Source organism: Mustela nivalis (genome assembly GCF_964662115.1).
Source record: "Mustela nivalis genome assembly, chromosome: 6".
Taxonomy (NCBI): domain Eukaryota; kingdom Metazoa; phylum Chordata; class Mammalia; order Carnivora; family Mustelidae; genus Mustela; species Mustela nivalis.
The window spans coordinates 40,684,322-40,708,103 of NC_139025.1; the positions used below are offsets into that span (position 1 = coordinate 40,684,322).

The following is a 23,782-nucleotide window of genomic DNA, read 5'->3' on the forward strand; positions in this document are numbered from 1 at the left end:
TCTACCTCCACTTCATTCCTCTTCCACAATTGTAAGACTTGCCTCTGATCACTGGTCATGAAGCTCTGACAAACCCAGTTGTGTGTCAGAACCACCTGAGAGAGTTTAACATTTTGGGAGTCTGTTCTATGGTTGGGGGGACAGGGCTTAGGAATTGGTTTTCAAATGCCCATCAGATGACTCGGATATAATACCATGTCTGGGAAGCTGCTGCCAAAAGGCTTCTTTCCACAAAGGACACCAAGTTACTTCCACCTTCCAGGTCCAGAGAACTTCCCATCTCCTCACAGCCTCCACCCTCCGATTCATCAAAGTATGCCCTCTTTAATACACCCTTGCTACCTGAAGCTTTCAGAAAAGAATTAATTTTATCTACAGTACCTCCTTTTTTACACTCTCCCTGTGACCTCACTGACCTTGGCCCTTATCTCTTGTACCACCTATGAGGGGAGAATCCTACCACAGTCCCTATTGTTTACTGTGCAACCGTATGTGCCAGGCATTACATTAGAGCTTCTTTATTTGCTTTGTCATTTAATCTTTGTAACAGCTCTGTGAGCTGGGTGTAATCTGCATCTCACAGAGGAAGAAGAGTGGAGAAGAGGATGTCACTGCCTGCACATGTACCCAGAGCCCAAAGCAGTGCCTGATATATACAGGCATTAGACAAGCATCCACGGAACAAATGAATGACTCCCAAGCTTCTGTCCTACATACTCTCCTCAGCTTGCACCCTTGAATCCCCATGTTCTAGAGGGCACCCCTAGAGTTCCCTCCGATCATCTTCTCTTTGGTATAATCTCTCTTCACCCCAAACTCTTAGTGTTTCTCTTCTTTCTATAACAATTTCTGGAATCTATTAATAAAAAATGTATGTGGCAACCTTGCTTATGTGAGAGCAATGTTCCTTACGTGAGGAACCTGTAATATAAATGTACTTCACACATGGTATTTCCTGCTAGCAGTGGTGGCTCTGCTTTTCTGCTCAATGGAAAAGGACAAATGTGATGAGGGAAAAGGAAATGCTCTGGCATCTTTTGGACCCTCTTTTCAACACACTAAATATCGGGGTGAATGCTATTGTGTTTTGCTGGCTGTGGCTAAATAACTTGGACCAGGAAAAGGAAGTCAGTTAACCAGCATAGTGAAAGAGCAGAGGCCAGGAACAGGACTGTTTTTACAAAAGGGCCAACTTCAGTTGTTGTATTCTGAAGGAAGTGGGGCAACTTATGTCCCTTCTCTGCGCTGGCATAGCAATAGGCACAAACGACCCTCCTGGCATTTGATGCTGAGTGTTAATACCAAAGACATATTCTAATACTCACCAAGAGCTGGTCTGTGAAAGTCTCATAATGTATATATCTACAACGGTCAGTGGTTTTCTACATGATTTTTCTTTTTATAACTGGTACCAAATTAAGGTCACAGGGCGAATGGCGCTGCTGAAACCAAGTGGCCTGGGTTTTCCTTTTAAAATTCTGGGTCATCCCTGCTGTTCTTTATTACATTTCTTAAAACCTAGTGTGACTTAACGAACAGTTAGGGGGCAGGGCAGGGAGGCTGGAAGGAGCAGTAGTTAAGAAAATTTGAATCAATGAATACCAAACACCAAATGCTACAAGCTCTTCCAAAAAAATTTACATAATTATAATAAAAGGATAAAATACTTCGCAATCAGCATGAAAACTAAAATAGCTCAATTCAAGAGAAAACAGGGCAAAAATGACCCTAAGACATGGAAAAAGGAAAGTCTGTTTGATGCACTAAAGTCGGGAAGAAGTATTAACGCAGAGCTGCCCAATTAACCAGTAACACGGCCTCTTCTCTTGTCGGGGCCTCATTATTTACCTTTTCTCATCTTTTCTGCTTGTTCTTTCCACTGTTTAACTTCATTTTCATTAACCAACCTGTATAATAGTAAAAGGAGTATTCATTACAAAAACATAAAAGGCCCACTGCCAAAATACATGCTCTCTAGGTACAAAAATAGTCCGCTGCACAGAAAGCCCTCAGTATGCTTGAAACCCATTTAAACCCGGATATTACTCAGATATATTACATACATATATATACACTCATATTTGACGTCTAGAACATTTCAGTTCCCCCAGCTGCTATTTTAAAGTAGGGAAAAAATAAATGTCTTACATGGTGACTATTATCTCACAGACTGCAAAATAAGAAACTTACATTCGTACGACATTCTTAATGTTAAAGTTTTCCAAAGGTGTGGTGTCGGGGTCCTGTCCTTTGTCATTTTGAATAACTATTTGTTGTATAATTCTATCTAGTAGTAGCCAGTACTGAACGGTGTTGCCACTTCTCTTATCTAAAAAAGAAAAGAATGGTGGAAAAATACTTCAAGTTGTTTCTAAACTAGGATGAATATTTTTCAATAGTGGTCACCCGCCAGAGCCACAGAATCAGAGATGTTTACATCTGCACCAGCACTTCCCAAAGTTTCTGGAATTCCGACATGCAGTGATCACTTATGTGATTGAGAGGCACTTTCTAGCCTTTTCGAAATGTGTTGTGAGGCATATATTTATTTTTAAAATCAAACTAGGTTATAATTCACTTCAGTTTTGGAATGTCACAATACACAGCTCACCATGGAGCTGTGTGGAGACACTCTGGACTGCCACAAAACCAAGGTATGTAATCCATGGTGTGCACCCGACCTAATCAGTACTGCTCAGAAGACAGGGCCCTTTGGATGATGTCCAAACATTCGGAAAACACACGTGTAAGTCACAAACACACTCACAAGGCATTTGGAGGCAGTGGTGCAGGATGGACATGAAGTGAGGGTAAGCTTCACTATGGGTCAGCCTCTTCCTGGTCAGTTCAAACATCTGAGTCGCACTTTTTGTGTCTATGTGAACCTATTCCACATGAAAAAGAAATCTAGGTCAAGCAGCCAATATCCTCAATATCTGCAAAGCAAGGTAAGCAAATCCAAGGCAGCCAGCTAATCCTGCCACGTGGGCAGCAGGTTATACCCAGTCCTTGTCCACTCAACACACAATAGGGAAATTCCAGGAGCTGATGAATTAAATCAGAATAATCATGAGCATACCTACCAGTTCAAATCTTTTGGCAAATTCTAGTTCATCTTCATTTCGGAGCATTTCAAAAAAATCTAAATGTCTGAAATCCAATAAAAGAGAAGCTATTAAAAGTAGAACATCCTACAAACACAAGCACATGGGAATTAGGACATTAATATGAAGGCCTTTCCTGAATATTCATAGATTTCTCTAAAAGAAATATGACAACAGGGGCGCCTGGGTGGCTCAGTGGGTTAAAGCCTCTGCCTTTGGCTCAGGTCATGATCCCAGAGTCCTGGGATCAAGCCCCACATCGGGCTCTCTGCTCTGCGGAGAGCCTGCTTCCTCCTCTCTCTCTCTGCCTGCCTCTCTGCCTACTTGTGATCTCTGTCTGTCAAATAAATAAATAAAATCTTAAAAAAAAAAAAAAAGTAAGAAATAAGACAACAAAATTTGGATGCCTTTACTTAACTGTTCTAAGGAAAAAGACATACTCTGACTGAAATGAGATCACAATAAGAGACAAACCTAAAAACCTAGGATGGCTGGTATATAGTAGGCAATTAATAAATATTTATCAAATCCAAAAACAATCAAGTCCAGATTCTGCTCATTGACTCCCTTATGGAAAAATAATTCTGGGGGTGCCTGGGTGGCTCAGTGGGTTAAGCCTCTGCCTTCGGCTCAGGTCGTGATCTCAGGGTCCTGGGATCCAGCCCCACAATAGGCTCTCCGCTCAGTGGGGAGCCTGCTTCCCTCTCTCTCTCTGCCTGCCTACTTGTGATCTCTGTCTCTCTCTCTCTGCCAAATAAATAAATAAAATCTTAAAAAAAAGAAAGAAAGAAAGAAAAATAAGTCCATATATCTACACTTGCCTGACTGATGAACTAAGACCAAAGAAATACTCATGCCATTCACTTATTCATTCAAGTATTTACTGAACCCCTACTATGTATTTTAGACACTGAGGATAAGTTCTATGAAGACAAGTACATCAGTGTAAAGGGAAAAGAGAATGATGTGAGGTGATGTGAGTTGTGTACACACACTGCTGGAAAAGCTCTCTCTGAAGGGAAGAAGGGAATAAGCAATTTAGACATACGTGGTAAGATCTTTTAATGCTGAGAAAATAGCAAGTGCAAAGGCCCTGAGGCAAAAGTATTTTAACACGGTCACAGACTACCAAGGAGAAGAGCATGTTCAGAGTGCATGAATGAGGAAGAAATGCAGTAGAAGGAAAGGTCTGAGAGCTAGCTAGTGGGATAGCTTAGAAATAGCAAAACGATTACAAACGAGCAAATGAACAAAAGAGTGAAAATTCACATTCACAGAATGCCTCTCATGGTGCTAAGAGATTCCATGTCTTATAGTCAATCTTCATAACAGCCCACAAAAGATAGTGGTCATCATTATCATCATTATTATCACTATTTCTTTGTAGGGGGGAACCAACCAGTAAGATTCAGAAAAATTGACCACCTTGACCAGAATACATAGCAAGTTAGGAAGTAGGATGAGGACGTGGATTCAGTCTGATGCCACACCCGCATTAAATTCTCTATACAATGTGTTACTTCTTTCACTGACAAAGTCTAACCACAAAAGCACCATTCATTGAACTAATATTCAGGAGCCAACTCTTTATGTTACAGAAAGGCCACATGCAAGTCACAGGCACTACGTACAAGGAAAAAAGCATGAGCTATCTCAGATGATACCAATCTGACTTACCTATCTAATGTTGAATTTTCATGTTCCCTTAATTTATCTATTACAGGTTGAATTCCTAACATCAGAAATTCATAGCGAAGATGAAGTCTAAAGTCCAAACTTTCCTGAAAGTGAAAGGGTGATAAAACACATATTTATGCTTCTTGGACTCACAGAAACCTTTTTAAGAAGATTATTCTTTAATAATCCATGTTTTCAAGAGTAGCATGGAAGGTTCTTACCACTCCTGCACCTTGGCTTAGCACTGCATTGATGAAGGACATGATGGCAGTCTTGAGACTCACTTCATCTCGATACCGCCCTGTGCTTTTATCCAAGTCATTAATTAATGTCTATCAAGGATACAAACATAAAAACAAAGGATGGAATCATCAGTAATCTTACCCTCATTTTATTGATTTTTATGCTCAGAAGTAAATGTTTTAAATCTTGCGTTTACTCAGAATCACATGCATCCATAGAAAAGCCACCTTTTATTTTTCTTAAAATATGTTCAAAACACTCTACTTTCAAAATTCCTACATCACCTATGTCCATTTATACATGCATACAAAGTACAAAAGACTGTGCTTTTGACTTGGTTTGTTTTTTATATTTGAGTATAAATATGGTGACATAATCTCACTGTTTATACTGATACTAAATCAGGAATGATAACCTGTGAAATTTCAGGGAACACTGCATTTAGTGGATTCAAAAAGATGTGTTGTAGGAAGCAGGGCCAAATTTTCAAATTCAGTAAATCTAAAATCCCAGGTTGATCAACTAGTGAAGGCATATTCTACTCTGGTACTAAAACCCAAGAGGAAGGAAACGCTTGAGTCATCACCACAGAGGAGAATCTTAAGTGACGATCCCCCTTCAGGGCCAGGAAAGCACCTGTCAGACGGGGTGGATGACAAAGTGAAGAGTGAGCGTGCCTACCTGAAAGCGGGTTCTTTCGCTGGCATACTTCTGGTAGTGCAGCATGGCCTGCAGAACCTTCTTGTGGCCCCCGGGAACCAGGCACACGGCGCCCAAGATTTCCAGCACGGCCACCTTCGTTTTAATGTTCTCTGTGCTCAGACTCTGAGCAATCACATTAATACTCTCAGAGTGGGCCAGGACATGAGCCCGACCTTGAGAGTTGTTCATTAGCGCCTTTATACATCCAATGAGAGAGGTATGTATTCGAGACTCTGAGGTCTCGTAGTCCATGGTCTTTAGAAAGTTGAGAATACATGACAGGCCATCCAAGTCAATAAATCTGGTTACAAACCTGGCAGAAGAAGGTTAAAATGGATCAGACTTAGGTCTCTTTGCGATTTTCTAATAGCCCTTACTGGAAAAGTTTTGCCCGGACAGGAGAAAGGAAGATGTAGTTCCTGAAGTATCAAAGACCTCATGAAAAAAGTCTTCTGAATTCCTGACCCCCTCCTCAGCACAAACCCAATGGTCAGCTCTACCAGATATGTGAAATAATCTCTGTTTGAGATAAACAGATCTCAACCGATACAAGAAATAAAACCAATGAATGGATCATAGAGCCACAGTAAATCAAGAACACGAAGACACTCAGAATATGTGATCTTAAAGTCCTGTGTTAAGGGGCGCCTGGGTGGCTCAGTAGGTTAAAGCCTTTCTCTTCGGCTCAGGTCATGATCCCAGGGACCTGGGAATGAGCCCTGCATGGGGCTCTCTGCTCAGCGGGGAGCCTGCTTTCTCCTCTCTCTCTCTGCCTGCCTCTCTGCCTACTTGTGATCTCTGTCAAGTGAATAAATAAAATCTTAAAAAAAAAAAAAGTCCTGTGTTATTATAACTTCCTAAACACCTTTATGTTAATCAGTGAAAGTCAAAGAACATCCTTAAGCTCCAGGATATTTGCTTGTCAAATGATAATCTATATTACTAACATTTTGTAGCAAAACCCTTCTTTTGTAGGACATGCTCTGGGAATGCCTATATATAAAACAAAGAAAGGGCAGCTGGCTGGCTCAGTCCACAGAGCATGTGACTCTTGATTTTAGTGTCATGAGTTTAAGCCCCATGATGAGCCTGGAGCCTACTTAAAAAACTAAATAAATAAACTGCTAAAATAAAACAAAAGTGAGCCTTTGTTACTGCACATTAATTGATACCCATGGCATTTATTTACTGTAAGCTGATCTATGAGAAAAATTCACGATGCACATATACACGTGAAACTCTGAAAATTTCAGAAATAACGTAACTTGTTTATATGACTACTCCAGAAATTTCCAAACCCACTTAGTTTTGGATACCTATTAATATCTGAGAATGGAAACACACACACAAATAGGAAAATACTGATGTAGTTAGAATTGGTACAAAGCCTGTCATATAACGGCATAGGATTTTTGATAAATCAATATATTTTTCTTAGTTAGCATTTTATAGTCAAATAAAGAAAAGGAAATCTTTATTTTCCAGCCATCTCATGCAGTCACACAACACAGATATAGCCCAGCTGGTTAAATCAAGTCGCTTCATTCACAGCTCCCATGTTAATGAAATGTACCTATAAGCAACCCAACATTCCACCAAACCTTAAAGACTAATAGAAAATGAAGGTGTGAGAGATACACAAGTGGAGGCTGACTGCCCATATTTTTAAGTAACAGTTTCATTGAGATATAACTCACATGCCATAAAATTCATACTTTGTATGAATATTCACAGAGCTGTGCAACCACTGACATCTTCTGATTTCAGAACAGTCTAGTCATCCCCGAAGGACCATTTCCTCCTCTCCCCAACCCTAAGAAACCACTAATTTTTCTCTCTGAATGGTTTGGTCTTTCTGTCTATATGGATTGGTGTTTTCTGGACATTTCATAGAAATGAAATCATGCAATATGTTTTCCTTTTTCATCTGGCTTCTTTCACTCTGCATAAATAACTTCAAGGCTTGTCCATGTTGTAGCATGTATCAGTAGTCTATTCCTTTCTAGAGATGAATAATAATTCATTGTATGGATATATCACCTTCTATTTATCCATTCATCAGCTGATAGAATTTGGGTTGTTTCCACTTTTTGGTCATTATGAATACTGTTAACATGAACATTCCTGTTCCCTCAGCTATATATCGAGGAGTAGAATAGACAGGTGATAGGGCAACACTATGTTTAACATTCTGAGAAACTGTCCAACTGTTTTCTGAAGTGGCTGCACCATTTTACATTCCCACCAGCAATGTACAAGGGCTGTGATTTCTTCACATTTGCACCATCACTTGCTAGTCTCTGTCTTTTTAAATTTACGTCATCTTAACAGCTGTCTGCATATCTTTTAATTGAAGAAAATCAATTTATTGAATGTTCAATGATTAAAATATTTCACTCATAATTCAACTGAAGGTTTTTAAGGCTTCCTTGAAAGTTTGGCTCTTGCAGAAAAAAGAAAAAAGGAGGGTAGGAAAGAAGGGAGAAAAAAAGGGCAGAAGAAGAAAAAGAGAGAGAGACCAGTAATACATGCTATCCAGGAAAGAATTACCTCATTGGCTTTGTCCTTAGTGCGGTCTTCAAGCTTTCTATAGTTTTACTTCTCTCTTCTTCCTCTTCCTTCTCTAAAGCCAGGAGAGATTTTCTCTATGCAAAGAAAACTGAAGTTACCTCTTCAAATTCTATGATTTAATTAGGATACAAGCAAAACAAGTCCACAGATTACATGCTACTATCACTTTTAATACAAATAAACAACTAATAAATCTATTACTAGGATTACTATAAAACCAAAACATAGAGCAAAAGTACTAAGAATTCCAGATTTGTAACCTCTACTGAATGTTCTTTTAAAATTTAGATAAAGCTTTAAGAAATGTTTAGAAATCTTCGGTAGAGATTAACTTGTCCAACTATAGTTATATAACTATAACTATATTCTGATGAAAACATTACTATTTATATTTGATAGAAAGAAGATTGGATCTGCAGTTAAATACAGCATTCTGGCAACTCAAGTTAGTGACACTATGACACTATCAAACCACAGCAGTTTGTGTAATCCTCAAGCCAAAAAGTAGAATCTTCTACACTTTTTGTTATGCCAAATCATTTAACAGGATCAATCAAATTAGACCTGATACTAAGATGAACAATTCTTTCAGAATAAATACTTAAGTTCTAAAAATGATTCAACATCACTTGGAAATGAGGCTGTGGAGTGTGTACTTGAAGGAGTGGGTGGGAGGCTTACAACCTCCCTACCTGGGGATCCGTTGAGCACAGCTTCCCAAACTTTAATGCGGAGATGGATCTCCTGGGGCTCTTGCTAAAACGAGGGCTCTGATTTGGTCTGTCTGCAGGGAAGCCCAAGATGCTGCACTTCTGACTAGTTCCCGTGCAGTGCCGATGCTACACGTCTATGGGTCGCACTCTGTAGAGCAAGGCTCTCAGGAAGATCTCAGTTGACATTACAGTCACGGGTGCTGTGCATGTGAGAAAGTCTATTCCATTCCTTTGAGCCCATGATCACCTAGTTGTACTAAAAGTATCCTCCAGCCTTAATGGCCTCAGGGCCACTGGTCCGTTGCCATCATCCTGTTCTGAACATGTGCTATTCGAGTCTCAGTCTCCCTTCCTGCTACCACTTCTGATAGAACGCATGGCTGGGAAACAGACGGGGGTATTGTGGGGCAGCGGGGAAGGGAGGTTTGGCTCCTGTGTCTGTTTGGCTCCTTGCGTCTCCAGTCGCTCCCTTTCTTTCAGGGCTATAGATCATCAGAGGGTGACTTGACTTCATTTTTGCAAGTTAATGGTATCAGTATTAAGTAACTAAATGGGAACTAAAACCTAAATTTGACTTCACAATTAGGAGGGTTAAAGCTCCAAAGAAATATATCAGTATTGTTTAAGGCAACTGAAATAAAAATCAGTAAAGTCTTATTTTCAAATGCGTTACTGTTTCTGCTGACACTGTCCTCTTGCTGGTGATGTGCCTGGACAGCTGTGACCAGGGGACGGTAGGGGAGGAAGCTGTGTGCAGAAATGGCCAATAAATTTCTTCACGGCTCTGTGAGACCCATTCCCTGGAAAATTCAGCCTGAATCCAGCCAAGTATGTTTAATCTCCTATGCACAGCTGAACTCGTTTAGACTCTGAAGCAATCACTTTGAATCTGCAGCTCAGAATCAAGCTGTTTATGAACATCACCGCTTGTTCCTAAGCTTAATCACACAAAACTATACCCAAATTGAAGACACACATTTCTTATTATGGTTCACTAATACCAAAGAAAGATGCACGTAATTATTCTTTTAACAATGTTGGAGAGGATGGAACATCTGCATAAAAACAGACTACAGTAAGTCTTTTGCTAGGAGAGCTGGGAGATTTATGAAAAGTCAAGAAAATTGAATTAGAATTTCCTTTCCCAGTGTAAGGACCATTACCTTCCTTTTAAAACAGAGGCAACACACTCTTTTCTGTATGTGATACAATTAGATTTGAATAAAAAATTGTGTTTGTTATACTAAGAAAACTAAGGGTATGCAGATGAACAGGATATTCCAGTATGACTTTTCAAAATAAAATCTATTATATGAAGTCTAAAGTTTTCAAGCTTCACATTTAGAAAAAAGGCTTGATTTGCAGCTTTTCACAGATAAAGGAGACATTCCTACTTTCTAAAGAGAGCTGCTAGGCCAACCATCTAGTATACCCCTTGGCATACACAGGTCAGGCTTGTGGTGGCCTCCCTGGGTGCTCTCTGCACTTATTCAAACCCCTTTGCCTGGAAGTGGGCAAAGGACAAAGCGCCTCCTGGTAGGATCTGATGAAGGCTACTAAGGTGTGCACTGGAACATCCAGTTCTGAGAGACACAAAGTAAGCACAGAAATCATTCCTGTCTAGGTGTCTGGTACTAAGCTCCTGTTGGAAACATTTCACTGGTATGAAATCAACAAGGCAGTCTGCTGAGCACTCTGAACTTCACCTCACATCCTTCCTCCCTGGGAGGGCACAGACAAGCCCATCCAAAGGAAGCCCAGGTCCTTCTCCAACCTATTGGGCTGTGCTTTTATGATACTGTTTTTTACTCTTTAAAAGCCAACAGATCACTCTGGGGTCCTCTAAAGAACAAAGCATTCTTGTTAAGAAGCTTACGCAAAGTCACTGAACTTGTTCCGCAGACCAGTTGAGGGCTGCAGTTCTGGACCCAGGCTATTCATCGGACTCTGGAGGCATTAAAGAAAACAGATGCCTGCCCCAGCTCGGAAAAGTCGGGATGTGGGGGTGGGATTACCAGGCCTCTTTTACTTGCCAAAGGGTTTTTAAAAACCGTGTGAGAGGCAAATTAGAATGGAATCTTTGAGCTCAGTCTGATAGGTTTACATTCCAGCTCTCCTGTTCCTAATTAGATGACCTTGGGCAAGGTAACCTTTCTCCAAGTCCTAGACTCCTTATCTATAAACAGCACTTCCAGCACCGGGTGCTTATAAGGATTTAAAACAACCCGTAAAGTGCCTGTTATGCTGCTGTCCCAGGCTGCACGCTCCAGAGAGGTAGGGATTCTGAAGACAAAGGATGGTAACAGCGTGGATCAATCCCCTTCAACAAATCCCTAAGCTAGAGAGCTCAAGTTGAGCTGCCAGGCTGTGAAAGGATTTGGAGGAACTGTAGGTCTTTCCAGTCCCCAGGGACAATGTCTCAGGCTCTCTGCTGTATACTGTTGGGAAATCTCCAATACGGTTAGCAGAGAGACCAGCCAGACCCACAGTAGGAGGCGGTAGCAACAAATAAGGTGAGAAAAACAGAAAATTCAGCATAGGGATTTTGGTCTTACCAGACCTCTTTGTTTATTACATACACAGGAGTTCTGCAGGCTCACTAACTCAGAAGTTGTTACTGCCTTTTACCTTTAACCCTAGAAAGACGCCACCTCTGTCCTTCCAGGAGCATTAGAAAGCTTTGTTAGGTGTTAAGCACGTCAAGAATAGCAAAGTGACTGACAATTTAATTGCCTTGAGATACTCTTGGAAAGGATTTTGGAATAGGAAGCAAATATAATTAAAATGTAGATGACTCGTGAATGCAGCACAGGGTTGTCCAAGGAGCTGGCCGAAGGAGAAAGAAGGCTCTTACAGAAGTGCTTCATACTGGCACATCACAGACCTAGTGCAGGAAAGGAGCCAGGGTGACTCCGTACAAGGCATGGGTTAAGTCACTACAGGACAAATTAACCTAATTGCCCCCAAAGTGCGAAGAAAAAAAAATGCCATAGTATTTAGCACTTCTCCATTTATAGAAGTGAATTCATTAAGGAAGAAGCAACTTCCCTTGTTATATCAAACAATGCTGACTTAATTAGAAAGCAAGACTTTCTGCCCCACAGCTCTTTTTTTCTCTACCAGCCAGGAACAAGAATTTAGAACTTAACTTTCAAATGCAGGAAATGTAAAAGGCTCTAAGTTATTATTGCTCAGGCTGTGCACAGAAAAATCCCTGATGGTCGTCATAAGCCCCACACTTTGCTAACATAGTCATACAAATACTGAGATCACTATTTTCTCATCTTTGCCATTATGTAGGATGCCTTGGACAAGGAGGCGTTGGGTGCTATTTTCTGCAGTGCTTTTAGACTAGAAATCCTCAGGGCAAAAGCTTATGCAGTTTCTTCTATAATTTATACAGCTCTAAACTAGGCTGTTTATTATTCATTGTGCAACAGCAAAAGAAGCATCTTCAAAGAAATAGCTAGAAAAGAGGAAGCTACTAAAAGTCAATGTCTCTGAAAGTTTAATAAAAGTGTGATTCACATATTGTAATCAGTTTTTAACTTTTGCAGCAGCAGCAAAATATTAGACAATTAAAAAAAAAATGTTTGCCTAAGTATGAGGCAGCTAATTGTCCAAAAGGACCCTGGAAAAGGAAGAAGAGAAAGAGGTAGAGAAAAATACTTATTATGGAAGCTATCATCTTGCATGGATATTATAAACTCAAAGTTGAACCTAACAGAGTGATCTTAAAATCCTGAGTGTACCCACACTGGTGAACACTGGTGTACCATGGGCAATCACCGATTTTTATTGACATGAATAGGATTTGAGTTAGTAAGGCTCAAAGGTTGAGGACTTGTTTTCTGCTTCATATTTTAGCTGGGATCAATACGTGCCCTGAAGGGTGCTCAGAATGCTGACATTACACAGCCATCCATGTGATCAGAGGCGTATTTTAGGCACTGAAAATGCATCTTAAGCAATTACTTAACCATAGATTTCCCAAGAACATCTCAGCATAATTTTTATGTCTTTTATTCACCACTGATTCCATAAACTCCCTTTGTTATTTACAAGAGTGAAGGAGCACCTGGCTGCCCTGCAACATCAAGAATCCAGGAGCTAAGCAAGTCCGAGGTGGAAAGGAGAATGGGCGGAGATCAGTGAAGGAGCAGTTCCATTGTGTTACTGTAAAATGCTATTAACGTGTAGACTACTACTGCCCTAACAACGCTACAAACGACTGGTAAGAGCAATTGCAAGTTAAAGTTGAACATAAGCCAGATTTAAGATTACATTTCCTCTTATAATATTAAACTCACGTATATTTTAGTGTGTGCTGATTTTATGTAAAACATACAGGAAAAAATAATTTCGCCAAGTACCACTTCTGCCCTCCTTTTCACCTCCCCCCTCCCCCCACAACACTGAGTGTTTGGAATGGAGTTTGGAAAGATAATGACATTTGGTAGTTCTTCCTCAAGTGAATTTATTGTCCAATTGTGTGCCATTGAACAGAAAGTATACCTACAGCAGCCATGGAATTGAGCTGATCGATGTAGAATTCAGGCCAACTTGTCGCTCCCTTGTTTTCTTCCTGGTCCTAAATAGAAAGCAAAACACGTAATATACCACCAGATATATATGCACAACGGCCATAAGCACATCCGACTTTCAGAGCGTCTAGACAATGGCCTAGATAAGCCATTAGAAGACAATGAGATAGAATGTTGGCTCTAATCATCAAACTGTTCCCCCACCAAGGGACAAGACAGTGCTACAGACAGACTTAGATGTGACAAAGGGGACATTTTTTGAACCACAGATCAAGGGGAATTTATTATTTTATCACTTTTTAAATTTGTATTTTTTAAAAAATTAAAAAACAATGTACATAAAATATTGTATTCGTTTCAGGGGTACATGGTGATGCAGCATTTATACATGATATGAAACGGCAACCATCTGTCACCATAAAAGTTAGTACAGTAGGGGCGTCTGGGTGGCTCAGCTGGCTAAGTGTCCAACTCTTGATTTCAGGTCAGGTCGTGAGATCAAGCCTTGGTCGGGCTGCAGCCTGGGCATGGAGCTGGTTTAAGATTCCCTCCCTCTCCCTCTGCCCCGCACCCCCACACCCTGGCTCACCCTCCTGCCCACTTGCTTGCTCTCTTAAAGGAAAAAAAAAAAGTTTGTACAATATTGTTGACTATAAAGGGGAATTGAACTTAGCCACACCAGGTATGATATTGTTTTCCTTCAGGGGCACAATAACATTGGGAAGGGCACAGTGTTTGTTGTGAGGACAAAGGATGTCTAGCTCCTATGAGCACTGAGGACAGCATTCCTCAACTATACGTCTGGATTAAATCCACAAAAGGAGGAAAAGTGTTTTTAAGAATGACCACAGGATTTGGCCAGTTGTTAATTAGACTATTTCAGTTAGTTTACTCAGACTCCAGAAAACAGTAACAATTTTGAAGGGTTTCATTTGATGTAACCAAAACAAGGTACTGCTTCAGATGAAACGGTAGAATAAAGCCTGACCCTGGATGGATAGAAGTAAAACAAGCACACACTATTCACAGGCCCAGCCGTCTTGCTGTGACAGCTTGTGAGTTTGAGAAATGCATCTGAGCTGATGGGAACTGGAACCCAAGGAATGCAGGAACCCCTTTCTAAAGGTTACTCTGGCCAGTCTTTTGTCTTACAAAACAGGGTGACCTGAAGCCAGCACCAGAGCCCTCAGGGACTCTGTGGATAGTAGCCCCCAGCCTGAACCCTCACCTCCCCGCAAAATCAGGGGTCTGTGGCTTCTGCTCCACACGAACACCAAGTCCGTCAGAAGATGGCACTGTAGTTGGAACTTCACAGGCATGTCTGCACACCTATGTGGCTAGAAGGCATTTGTGTGACATAACAGACTCAAAGAGGAAAATTTCAGAATTCTCTAACTTCACTTTCAGAGAGCACCTTAGTACAACTGTACCCCCTGTCCCCTTGGAAGATATGCTGGGCCAGGTACATATAGCTGCTGGGGGATAATGAAGTAGTTACTACCTATTTACTAAGGTTAGAGTCTCACTCAGTCTTTGGGATAGCAGGTGGGGCTTTTAATTTCAGCCCTATACTTTACCTCAAAAACACTTTTTGAAGCAAATCTTTCTAGGTGGGTCTACTGCAGTGAGATAAAAGAAATGTAATTTCAAAACTATTCGCTAAGTAGTCACAAAAAAGCAGGCAAAGTAACTCGTGCTTACGGTGCCTTAAAAGCCGGCAGTAACAGATACCTGAACTCGAGCAGTTGCACGAATTTCATCTGGAGACTGAACGGGCCAGATGATGGGGACAACGGCTAGAGCAGCAGCTTTGAAGTTGGACTGCATTACACTTGCATGGTTTTAAAAAGCTTAGGAAATCTGATGAGTTTTTAGAACAGTCCTTGGTTACTATTTAACATGTTAATAAAGTAGCTACAAGGGCAGTGTAAATGCTGAACCCTTCTCTCCTCCTAAAATGGAGTATTAAAGTTAGCAAAACCCCGCTGTTACCAATGTATCCAGCAAGCCAAGACCTACAGCGATAGCCTATGGTATTTGAACCTATAAAATCAAATAGAAGGTGCCAGATCTTTTTAGTCCCTCAAACTAGGACAAGTTTCCAAAACTACAACAAAATCCTGTCCTGTGTCTCGGGTCCCCTGAGAGCCTGTCTATGGCAAGCTTAATAGTCATGGTTAACAGAACAGGAGATCATTTTAGAAGCTGAAGATCAGTATACAGAGAGAAATCTTTACACTTTGAAAATGCTTTAGTAATGTAAACATATTAAGAGTAGACCTAGATACTGTAGTCAAAACAGGGGAAAGACAGCTTCATTTTTACTTCACATGCCTCAGAGTTGAGAAAATCATATGAGCTAACGTATGGAAAAGCTTCTCATAAAAGTACTGTTATCACTATATTCCTGGGGGTGATCCTCAGAGTTCTTCATCTCAGCAATGTGTCTCCAGCTTCCTCTGTGCAGCCCTGGTCCTTCGATACAGATGTGTCCTCCGGTAGCCAAGTGAAACACGTCTGTGAATCAGCTCTCTGCTCCTACTTTGTGCGGCTGCTAGAGTCTGTAGTTATGCAGAGCCACGGGCCAGAAACAATGAATGCAATTGCTGTCAGGGAGCGGGGATCCCCTCAAGAGCACTGGACACTGAGACAGGCTGAGGGGAAGAGTCTCCCCTAAGAAGTCCACGAAAAGAAACTGCTGATGCAGTCGAGATGTCTGATATTCCTGGAAAGCACCTGGGTCCTATGTGTTACCAGCCTCTAATGTGTTATTCTTTGAGCCATCTGCCACCCCTCTAGTTTCTTTGTTACAGAGAAACAAGTGGAAAAATGAACAAGATTGTATAGAGGGCATTAGTTGTAATGAAAGCAACAGCAAATCTAACACATTCAGAGCTTACTGTGGGTCAAACATTGATTGTTCTAAGCACTATGCTCTTCATGTAATCTAATGGATGGGGGAGCCGCTGTTTCACTCATGTTAGTGAGGAGGAAACAGAGCAAAGAGAAGACCGGTAAGCCGCCAAAGGTCATCCCATTGGAAATTCAAAGGCAATGGGAAAGAATCAGGGCAACCTCTTTCCTAAAATTAGACTTCAGATTAATCACAAGCAATCTGAAGTAAGTACAAAGCTGGCCTTTCACTCTTAACCACTTAACTGTATAAGAAACTCAGATGTGGTTAGTTGCCAAAAATGAGTTTGCTTTTCCCTAATCCTTTATTGCTATTTTTGCTACATTCAACATTTCTGAATATTATTCTAATTCTGAATATTGTTCTAAGGCCTGATATCTTACTTGGATGACCTCTGATCCCTTTTCTCTAGACTTTTTCTGTGGGAACTCTTCTGCCCCCTCATCAATGCCTTATCTATATATAATGTGTGTGCATAGAGACAGCACTTATGAAGCTTTTCCCTAACCTGTTCTCCTGTTCTGTTACATACCAGTCTAATAGCGATCTTCACAGGGATTTCTCAAGTGCGCTTGAACATGAGCTAACAGCATTGAGCAGTTCAGGACCCTGAATTGCAAACAAATCCCTCCCTAAATTATACACACCTAACCCTGCTTTTGACCACTGCCTTGACCGATTCCATTACAACTTTTCTCGAATAAGAAAGAATATTAGCTTCATTCTATTCTTTAAAAAAGCTATTTTTCCTTCTTTTAAAACAGATTGTAGGTAACACCAAACGACCCCTAGAGAAGGTTTTGCCCTATGAGAATACAAATTCTAGCAATCACATTAGATCCTTTTACATTCTACTTACAAAATGGCTAATTCATATTAAAATCTAGTTTTGAGGGGCGCCTGGGTGGCTCAGTGGGTTAAGCCGCTGCCTTCGGCTCAGGTCATGATCTCAGGGTCCTGGGATCGAGTCCTGCATCGGGCTCTCTGCTCAGCAGGGGGCCTGCTTCCCTTCCTCTCTCTGTGATCTCTTCCCTTCCTCTCTCCTACTGTGATCTCTCTCTGTCAAATAAATAAATAAAATCTTTAAAAAAAAAATAAAAATAAAAAAAATAAAATCTAGTTTTGATTTCTTTTAAAAGTGTTATAAACATTTATTTGCATGCCTATTTTTAGGTCTACTAAATAATTAGCACTGAACTGATACAAACATTTTATGTTGCTAAATTTTCTGATTACTGTTTTTAGATAATATTTGCAAATATCACTTAATTTCAGAGCGATGGGATAGTGGAGTGATGGCTACATTGGTCATCTGAAGATGAGATTCCAGAACTTAACTTTTTGGTTTACTTAATCAGGATTTCTTGGTAAGTTTGAGTATCTCTGGGCCTCATTTTTCTTTCTCCAAATTGAGAGGGCAAGGCCAGACTGTTTCTAAAGTCCCTAGAAGTTCTAAGATTCTATAGAACTCTGATAGTGAGGTTTTATGGAAAACCAGTGTGTACTCTCCCTAGTTCGAGGGCCCAATTTCTAAAACCAATGATTTTTTTTTTTTTAAATTTATGTTGTTCAGTGACTCAATTACAAAATACTTAACTTTCAACAACCACTTCTTTTATAAGGTAATTAGAAAGGGGGAAAAACATTAATTTTACTATTTCTCTAATCCAACTCATCCTATTTCCTTGGTAGGTCGATAGTCAAGCATAAGATAATACTGATGGACAAAATTTCCCACTGGATGGAGGCTCTGACACTTCACTTTGCTTTCAACCTACACTAACTAGTTTGAAGCTCTTCTCTTATTATCTACTTTGTTCCCATTATCTCACATTCTGAAGAAACAACAAAACAAAACAAAACCCTGCTAGAAAAGAAAAGTGGTACAGCACAAGGGACCTTCAAGAACATTTACTTTCTTTTCCTTTAAATCAGGCTTTAATTAACCAACTTATTTAGAAAATAAAGAAACAATAGTTTTTTTTAACTTGGCCTCATTTTTAACTGGCACATTTTTCATTCCAGATCTCTAGTCAGTGGCTAGTGAAAAAAATTCCAAGAGATCCTCCCTGACTCTCTTTAAATGTACAACAGCACATTTATTTTTCTCAACATCACGTTGCCCATAAGAATAAATTTTGTACTATTTCTTTGTACTCTTTCCGCGCTAAACATTCACAGCTATGTCCCAGACTTTCTTCTCTCATGTCATGATCATCTCTCTCTACCAAGCCAAGCTGGCTGGGTTCCCCTTCTACCACGATCGACAGATACCTATTTGAATCCTCTGTCACTCACTACTTCTGGTAACTTATAGGCAGGCACTATAGTGACCTCACTATGTGACTCAGTTTTAATCTCCTTATCTGTAAAATGGGTGCCTACTTCACTGGCCCTTGTGAGGATTTAAAAGATTATTACAAGTAAAGAAGGCACTGAGAACAGTACACACAGAATATGATTGATAAATGTTAGCTAGGATGATAAGGATAATATTCCAGAATTTCCAGCTATGGACATTGTTATGCTAGGACTAAAAATTTGGAGGTACATTTGGCAGTGATTGTTCAAATTTAAAACACACCCACACAGCCTGTGTCCTTCCTTTAAGTCTACTTTCACAATGATATACTCACACAATTATATATTTAGCCCACAATTATATATTTACACTTTTTTTTACCACAGTGCTGTTTTGAGTCAGCAAATAAAGTGAACAAATATATGGCAAGGGAGATGGCTGAATAAATTACTTTGTAGCAGTAACACAGAATGAAGGAGAATTATGTAATCGCATTCAAAATGACCAAATATAGTATGGAGGGGGCAGGGCAGGGAGGAATGCCTCCGAAAACCATTTCTCATCTGTAGGGAAAATATGTGCACATAACATACAAACATTTCTGGAAATAAACACAAGAAAATTGAACAATGGCTACCTCTGGGTAGGTCTTTTCTTACTAACTTTTGTATAATTCAAACTTATTTTGCCACAAATATTCACTATTTTCATAGTTAAAACAGAAGTTCTAAAGCACTGTATATTCTGTTAGGACAAACGCCTTACTTTTTCAGATGTTCTGTGTAACACAAAATGCATCAGGTCAACAAGATCCTGGCAACATTTGGGATGTCTCTGTTCTCTACACTGGGGTCACCCCTCTGTTCCCCACAGCAAAAAGGTAAAAAACATTTCGATGTTGTCTTTCTCATTGGATTTTCTATTTCTGTAACATACTACAACCCTAACATCAAATGTTCATGTAAAGGAATTTTATGATTTGTCCAAAGATTTATGTACCTGAAGGATGCTAAAATTTTCAAAATTTCTACCCCTACATATCTGTGTGGCAAATAATTTCTTAGTAACAGCTGAAGACTTTCAGTGAGACTCAAAGCACAGTTAAAAAAATTAAGTCTTTAAGTATAACTTCTTTTGAAATTAACACAGGGCAAATTTTTAATAGGATCATTTCCCAAGTAATAATATGTAAGAACTGGTAGAGTTTTTCTTTCATTTCAGATGCTGTTAGTAAGACCCCAAACAGGCTATACAAAGGTCAATTAATTGCAAAGGACATGTTCTATGGTTGTTCACTAGACCATAAATCACAGGCTGAAGCAATATGCACTTGGCCAACTAAAGCCATAAATTTCCACATTCACTGTTACAAACCTATGAGATTCTTAGATAGTACTTGTGGGAGACATATGCTTTCACTGTCTAGATTGGCTAAAAACCCTCTAACGATGTAGAAGGGTAACTCCAACTCAAATAGTAGGGACATATTAAGGTTTAACTAAATGAACTTCAACAGTAGAAAGGCACTGTTTCAGTATAATACAAAGTAAAATTCATTTTGATAATTTTTAATATAGGACAAAGGTAACTAAATACTAAGAAAAAGCTGTCCCATTTATGAAAAAAATGGTACTAGAACACATGTTAACTGTGATCATATATAGGATCAAGAAATCCCATCCCTTGTTAACAATCAAAATAGTTACCTGTGGCATTAAACGGTCATTGCGATCTTGTTTTTCATGGACCCAGCCCCATATACTAATGAATGCAACAGATGTTAACTGAATTTACTTTGCTCCTAGAATTTTTACAGAATATGAAAGACAAAGGGGACAGACTGGCCAAAATATTTTATTCTGTTAGGTATGATTCCCTGATGGTCGTGTCATCTACTAAACTCAAGTGCATGATAGGGAATAGGTGCCGAGGAACAGGTCGAAGGAACAGGGAAGGAAGAGCAGGTAAGATGGAAGATGGAAAAGTATTTTGTGGAAGTCCTTGCTAATTACTTCTGCTGACTTTCCCTTCTGGCTCAATAATAGTGTTATCAGCATCTTCTCAAAGGACAGTCATGGTGAAGCAGGGAATAGCCTGACAGACCAGGGGTTGGCAAACTTCTTCTGGGTGGGGCCAGGTAAGTGTCTTAGACTTTGTCTGGCCACAGAGCCTTTTGCAATGACTCAACTCTGCGCTGGTACAGCGTGAAAGCAGCTACAGCTAACACTTCCATGAAGGAGCACTGCCCTGTTTCAATAACACTTTATTTGCCAAAAAACATTTAAGTGGCTGGATTGCTGTCACGCCCTATGCTAGAACAAGCTTGGCTCTCAAGAAGGCAGGAAAGCATCAAAGTTCAAACGTGGGCATCAATTTTTTTCCAGGTTATCTCCGCTCCTGGAGGCCACTCCCTTTCCAGGAAAGCCCATCCGTAAGTCAGGATCAGCTCACAGAGTATGTGGAATTTGCCTGGTTACCTGTGTTGTTTTCTAGAGAAGTAGGATGTACCAAGCCGGAAAAGTCCACCATCTTCCCAAACTCACTGCTCCTTCAAAAGCAATGTAATCCTGCTTGTTCAAATAGGATAGGGGAACCTGGGTGGCTCAGTCAGTTAAGAGTCAGGCGTTTGGTTTTGGCTCAGGTTATAATTTCAGGGTCGTGAGACTGAGCCCGGTCTCAGGCTCCGCACTCAGCGAAGTCTGCTTGGGATTCTCTCTCTCCCTCCTCCTTGCATGCTCTCTTTCTCAAATAAATAGATAAACAAAATCTTTAAAATAGCATAGCATCCTTTAGTCTTTTAAATCCTGATTTTGGCCTCCAAATCTTTGTCTTGTTGTTCTTTCCCAGGGAAGAGAAACAGCAGCAGGTCCACGGACCTGGATTCCTGGGACCGCTGCTTGCTCAGTCCTTCGTACAGCCTTCCTTCCAGCCCCTCGCAGTGGGCTAAAACTATACCCTACATTTGACACTTGCCAGACGGAGGCAGTTGGTTTCAAAAATGAATTCTTGTGTTGTCACATTTCATGATAGTCATGCGGTCCCCGGGACAGCCCATCTGGTTACACTGCTTGGCCACTGTCACAATTACACATCAAGTGGATCTACTGCCCAAATCCGGCTGGGCCCACACAAAGAATGAATACAGAACAGCAGCTTCTGCATCTGCCAGGAAACCCAACACCTCCTCCCAAGCCTCCGAATGTCAGTCAGTTTCTGGAAAGACTGGAGGCTGACTTGCAGTAACAAAGGCTTTCATATTTAGCACTTAGAACCATGTCAGAGGCACAAGTCTCCTTCCCCATTTTTCCCGGTGCTGCAGAACATCTGTATGTTTTTAAGGAGAGCTGTCACATAATTATATAGCAAGGTCTCTGATCCCAGTTACCCCTCACAGGAGTCCTTCATATAAGGTCAGCAGCAGGTGATCGATCCTAGTTCTCCAAGAGAAGGCTTCAAAGAGTCCACAAATGTTTGGAACCAGCACCCTCACTGACTATTAGAAAATTCACCTTAGAATGAATTGACAGATGTCTCCTTGTAACTTCAGGCACTTGCTGGCCTTCGTTTTGCCCTTGGGAACTGCATGGAATAAGTCTAATTTCTCCTGTGAACAATAACCCTGCAAATATTTAAACAATTTGAATAAAGCTATTATGTCCTCCCAAAGTCTTCCCTTTACCAAGCCAAAAATTCTCCACTGGCTATACAGCATAAGTTTATCCTCCTCAATTCATAAGTAAATCTCAAATTTTCCATCAGTTTATCACACCCTTATGTCTCCTTTTTGAAAAAACAAAACAAAACAAAAAAAAAAAAAAAACCTCCAACAAATATATTTAAATTCCTCTGAAAGGGATTTGCTCGCATGTCAATGATGCATAACTCTAGAGTGTCTTTAAGAGGGCGTCTGGAAGATTTCTGACCAAAATATCTACCCAAGAAACACAAGTTCTTGCTTTCTTTCTTTCTTTTCTTTTTTTTTTTAAAGATTTTATTTATTTATTTGACAGAGATCACAAGTAGGCAGAGAGGCAGGCAGAGAGAGAGGGGGAAGCAGGCTTCCTGCTGAGCAGAGAGCCTGATGCGGGGCTCGATCCCAGGATCCTGGGATCATGACCTGAGCCGAAGGCAGAGGCTTTAACCCACTGAGCCACCCACGTGCCCCAAATTCTTGCTTTCTTGATGGTTTACAACAAATAACATTTATGATTTAGAATAAAAGATACATGTCTCATGAAGCACAGTAAAATATGTGTAGTTCATGTTTTATTAAGTATACATATTGTAACATCATTGGCCATAAACTGTAATAAAACAGGTCTTATAAGATGGAGGACACTTCATCTCTAAAACACAAATATAAATTAGCAGAATTTAAAAAGGGTGAATAGAACCTAGGCTCACTAGTTGCTGAGAAACTTTCTGGGAAATTCAAGCTTCATTTATTAAATCATTGCTTTTCAAGTGTTTGGATTCCACTTACACTGCCCTTGCTTCTTTCTTGTACATCATCTTTTCAAACATCATGGGAATTTCTTCCTTGTATGTGTGTGAAGTTGAACACCTCTTCTGACCCCTGAGCTCTGCTCTTTCCAGATATAAAAAGACTCACTAGAATCCATATACGATGCACATTTTCCCACAGAGCCTCCTGCTATCATATCATGTACTCCAGTCTAATATTCAAGATCTCGGATCATTTAAAATAAGTTAGGCCCTTCTCTAACAATTCTTGAAGTTTACAATTCTATATTGCTATTGATAGAGGATAATTTTTAAAAGGTAAAAGCATGGCATGAACTGATGTCAAAGATTTTGCTGAACTCATTAATAATAAATGAGGGAACAAATAAGATGTTACAACAGGTTCAAAAGCGAATTTACAGGCAAAGGCGTATATAATTATGTAGGTGTAAATAAATGCAAAAATGGTCATCAGGAAATAATCAACTGTACTGCTACTGTTCTCTTTTTTTTAACATTTCAGATTTCTTAAATAGTTTGAATAATGT

The 23,782-nt window shown here is 40.1% G+C and overlaps 1 protein-coding gene across 4 annotated transcripts in view; it reads right to left on the minus strand.

Moving 5' to 3' along the window:
• Positions 1 to 23,782, minus strand: part of DAAM1 (dishevelled associated activator of morphogenesis 1) — a 163,466-nt gene that overhangs the window by 41,254 nt on the left and 98,430 nt on the right. For all 4 annotated transcript variants that reach the window (XM_082734964.1, XM_082734965.1, XM_082734963.1 and 1 more), the window contains exons 4-12: positions 13,530 to 13,601; positions 8,277 to 8,371; positions 5,706 to 6,039; positions 5,003 to 5,113; positions 4,782 to 4,885; positions 3,084 to 3,150; positions 2,768 to 2,885; positions 2,191 to 2,329; positions 1,849 to 1,907 (exon numbers count right to left, since the gene is read on the minus strand). In XM_082734964.1, coding sequence (XP_082591090.1) covers positions 1,849 to 1,907; positions 2,191 to 2,329; positions 2,768 to 2,885; positions 3,084 to 3,150; positions 4,782 to 4,885; positions 5,003 to 5,113; positions 5,706 to 6,039; positions 8,277 to 8,371; positions 13,530 to 13,601 — 1,099 coding nt within the window. The remainder of the gene's footprint in view (positions 1 to 1,848; positions 1,908 to 2,190; positions 2,330 to 2,767; positions 2,886 to 3,083; positions 3,151 to 4,781; positions 4,886 to 5,002; positions 5,114 to 5,705; positions 6,040 to 8,276; positions 8,372 to 13,529; positions 13,602 to 23,782) is intronic.